The sequence below is a fragment of the Pyrus communis genome, chromosome 6 (genome assembly GCF_963583255.1).
Source record: "Pyrus communis chromosome 6, drPyrComm1.1, whole genome shotgun sequence".
Taxonomy (NCBI): domain Eukaryota; kingdom Viridiplantae; phylum Streptophyta; class Magnoliopsida; order Rosales; family Rosaceae; genus Pyrus; species Pyrus communis.
The window spans coordinates 24,831,557-24,835,970 of record NC_084808.1 but is presented as its reverse complement, the minus strand read 5'-3'; the positions used below and the strand labels follow the sequence as shown (position 1 = coordinate 24,835,970).

General features: G+C 34.1%; 1 protein-coding gene across 2 annotated transcripts; it reads right to left on the bottom strand.

The window, feature by feature from the left end:
* Nucleotides 1-283: 283 nt before the first annotated feature.
* Nucleotides 284-3,203, bottom strand: LOC137738020 (WAT1-related protein At3g28050-like). Of its 2 annotated transcripts, none has more exons than XM_068477621.1 (7): nucleotides 2,957-3,203; nucleotides 2,611-2,676; nucleotides 2,411-2,524; nucleotides 1,444-1,681; nucleotides 1,167-1,325; nucleotides 852-1,003; nucleotides 284-647 (listed from the first exon to the last, which is right to left on the bottom strand). In XM_068477621.1, the coding sequence occupies exons 1-7, from the start codon at nucleotides 3,139-3,141 to the stop codon at nucleotides 488-490; spliced, it is 1,074 nt and encodes a 357-aa protein (XP_068333722.1). In that variant the 5' UTR covers nucleotides 3,142-3,203; the 3' UTR covers nucleotides 284-487. The 2 variants fall into 2 exon arrangements, with proteins under 2 accessions (XP_068333722.1, XP_068333723.1); XM_068477622.1 differs by having other exon boundaries at nucleotides 2,611-2,673.
* Between the last annotated feature and the right edge of the window lie 1,211 nt (nucleotides 3,204-4,414).

Here is a 4,414-nt window from a genome sequence, read left to right as displayed (position 1 = left end):
GTTCTTCGGCCAAAGCTCCCCCCCCCCCAAAATCATCGTGGGCGCGTAAGGCTCTTGACCTTGACCGTAAGGTATTAATTGTTTTATAGGTGCAATTTTGTCCAAGATTAAGGAGGAAGAAATTTGAATCCACAACATGTTGAATTGATAAATGCATCTCATTTTCAATTTTTTATGAGCCATAAAATGCATCCAACTAGAAATTCACACATATTCCTTCATGTTACAATTTTTTAATCAGTTTTCATGTTGCAGATGTAGTGGGCTCGATATAGCATAAGTCACAATGTGTAAGTCATAGATTAAAAGAGCGAGATAATAATTTACACTTTACAAAATAATTTTCACTTGACAAGTTGAAAGTTTATGTCCTAATTGCACAGAAGTTTTATATGATGAAAAGTTCATTAGACTTTTTACCTAGATGGTTAAGGTGGAGATAATACCCTGTGAACCAGGAGTTGAGATGTGTGTTTACGTAGGACAGTTACCCACCAATACTACTGCTTCTCTTGTCTTGTATTCCGGGTTGTAGCAAAGGGAGCTTATTTTGGTCCAGTGATTCTATTTCGATCAGCTTCTCTTCTGTGGCCTTCCCCCACATCATGGCATAAAATCCAGTAACGATTATGGCTGCACCAACCAAACTGCAAAGTTGTTCTATAATCATCATTAATTTGCTAATAAGAATGTATTATTTCTTAATCATGACTCGTGAGCTAGATTTTCTAACAAGCCAAAGACGTTGTCAACAAGCTTTAGCTTTCACCAACTTTCAATGATTAAATATCAAACAAAATCAAACACAAGAGGTTGAAACAAATGATATGAACAACAATATTAATTTATACCTTCCGATGTAGACTGAATCTCCCAAAAATATGGCACCCATGATCACACCAAAAATGATGCCAATAGGCTTAAACATAGAACAATAAAAAGCTCCAACCTTCTCTACGCACCAGACAATTACACTGAAATAAAGAACCGTCGCAACAATTCCCTGTATGATAATAAAATATATATTTTAACATAATAATCAATCCGTATACTCAAATATGCTAGAATATGTGCATACAACTCAAAAATTAATAATTCTAATTAAAGGGTTATGCTAGATCACTTCCAAATATTGAGTAAATGCTACAGCGTAAAAAATTGCTTACAGTGTATAAAGCAGCAATCAACCCCACATCCAGCCTTATTTCCCAGGCACTTGCATCTCTAACTGCAATTAAAGCAAATATTGCAGACTGAATGGTTGCGAATAAGCATTGGAAAAAGACTGAGAGCAAAATTGCGGGGTACTTCTTAACGACCGTTGCCTGCAATGCAAACATTTGGAATTTTGAAAGAAAAACGAATAGAAGGAAAAATTGTTATAATTCTCTTGTTCTTTACTTTCAGCTTTATAAAGGGTAACTGAATATTAGGGGTAGTTACCTGCAGAATGTACCATAAAGAAATTGAGAAGGCGTGAACTGCAAGAAAAAGCCCTCCGAGGATCCAGTTTGATCTCGATGAGGAAAAGATTTGATAGGGTGAATTAGGAAGTGATGAAGATAGCCGTATGATCGGTGGACCTTTGTAAAATGTTACAACAAATGCTCCTCCGATTGACATTACGGTTCCAAAAACTTTTGCCTGGCTGCTTGAGCTTCTCCAGTTTACAGTTTCCATCCTAAATACTCATTTGAAGCAATGCATGCTAATTACTTCTACGTAACATAAATGTTAATCTAATTCCATCACTTTCATCTTCTCTTCCAATAAGTATAACAATGGAGCATGCATACCCATACAGTCAGCTGACCCTTTGAAGTTTCAACTAAAAAGAAGTAATAAAAACCCTATTTATATAGGAAAAGCTTATAATATAGATGCACATACACATTTTTGAAAAATAATTTATGCTCTCGTAGATCAACGATGCAGAAAAGTACATGATTAAAATTGAACGTACTATGTATTGAAGTTCTTACGTGTTTTCACATAATTATTATTATATTCAATTTTTTTTGTCATCCCGTACTTTACTTACTACTATAAAAGTTGTAGTAATAAGTCTTTTTCCACACTCTAGTTTTGAATATGAAATCTATTATAAATTTTTCAAGTATAGCCAATTGGAGTCGAGAAGGAGGTACTTAAGCAGTATTTCTCATCACCAACTCCTGTGTTTAGATGGATACACCCGTTCTAATTGGATTTTATAAGAAAATCAACTTTGAAGAGAGTCTAATATCTTTAGTCATAGTCGTACAGTAACAGTACTTGCCATCAGTTCAAAAGAACTTAATTACATATTTACTGAGAAGCACTATATAAAGTGCTGGTCCCCCCCCCCCCCCCCCCCCCCCCCCCAAATTCAAACAAATATTATTATTCTCTCACTAAAGAAAATTAGTACCTAAAAATGATGGCAAGTATGAAGGTAAAAGCTGGGATGAGGTTAAGCATGGCCGTGCTAAGCGTGGGAGAGCTGTATTCTATGCCAATATTTCCAAATATTTGCGCTGAACAACTGCATATATGATGATCTCTGATTAAATTTCTAAAAAAATGTAATTAAATTATAATTCACATGTAATTAATTAGAATGTTACCTACCAAAACAGGCCAAGCAAGAAGATTCTGCAAAGTATGGAGAATGTAAGGGGAGGGCGCTCCGATCTGCTAGTAACCAGAACATCAAAGTGAGAAGAAAAAAGAAAAGAAAAGGATGGATGGTTAAAGAAAGTTGGAATTCCATCATAAAATCAATTGACAATATGAGGAGTAATCCAATTTACTAATTAGCACATGCAAAGTCCCTCAGATTTGGGATTCGCTCGGAGCAATAATACTGTCAAGACTTTAGAGAGAGACGGAGCAGAAGTACAGTAAAATAATAAATCAGCTGATTTGATCAAATAATTTGTATGCACGAAAGAAGGAAGGATTATCTACAATTAACCTGTGGAAGATGAGAGCAGAAGGAAGAAGAATGAGGGCGGCGATGGTGTTGCCGTAGACGACGATGATGTATGCATTGGTCCCTGTGGACATCGCTGCTTTGTTTACTACCACACTCCCAGTCTGAGCCATAATCGCCATCACCATTCCAATAAAGGGAAGTAAAATCTTCATGCTCATGTTCATCCTCTCTTTCTTTCTGAGAAACACAGTCACAAACACTGGTACACATGCATATTCTCACATCCCTGTTAATTATTTTGCGATAATCTACTTTATAGTTTTCTTTTTTAGCCCAATTTTATTACTTGTAAATTTGTTCTAGTGGAGGAATGCATGGTTGACATGCATGGGCATTTTGGCAAAAATCTCTTTCTTTGTCGAACGTGTACGATTGGATAAGAGGTAGATATTCTACGAGCATAACTATTTTTACGATATTTTTGTGACCATAATTATTAAAAAATACAAGAGTTTATTGTCACGATGACATCTCGATCATTGTAAGTCTTTTAAATTGTGATCCCCCCATTTTGATCTTAATTCTACGGCAAAAGAAAAAATACGAAAAAAAAAAAAATTTAAATGACCACTTATTATAAAGTTAAATTTAAATTATGAATAATGTCTGATAATGTGGGGAGAACATATCTGAAAGCTGCTTTGTTCCCACTACATTGTTTATTCTTGAAAAGAATATGAAGCTTTGTTGTTTGTTCACCAATTAAAATTTAAAACCAGCCACATACATTTATACTTTTCCAACAAGAAGGGGAACAATCATCCGACTTCATTTCTTATTTTCCAGTTTCCCCATTCAATTTTCTTGTTAGAGAGAAATGGAAATGAAATATGCCGAACCATAATATAAGGGGAATCTTATTCTTGTACCACGTAGGTTTCTCCCCACTTAAAATAAAAGCTGGACTTGTAAGCATGCAAGTTATTTTGACAACTAATAAGTTGTGTCTTTAGCGTAAGTACTATACCACTATTGATGATGATGCACCGACTGAGACATCTCTCCCTCCATAAATGATAGGTTATGGTTCAATCTTGGAGTTATAGATAAATGGAAAAGGAGAGACTTAGAAGTGAACAATTATTAGTATTTAAAAAAGATTACTTTGTACTCTAATTTTCAAGAAAATGATTTTTACACTTTTTTTTTAAATTTTTTATACACTTCTTATTATTTGTAACTATCAGATTGAATAAATTTCACAAATAACCAATCAATAATGTTGTTACCCATGCTACGGAGAGATTTTTTTAGGGTTGTTTAAATATAAGCACATACAGCTCATATACCTCGAATAAAAACCCACCTATGAATAAACATCTAATAAAAACCCAAAATTTAAATAAATTTCCACATAAGAAAATAAGTAATCTTTTAATATAAGTTATTTACAATTTATGCCACAACTTTCTATAACTATTCTCATACAACCATTAT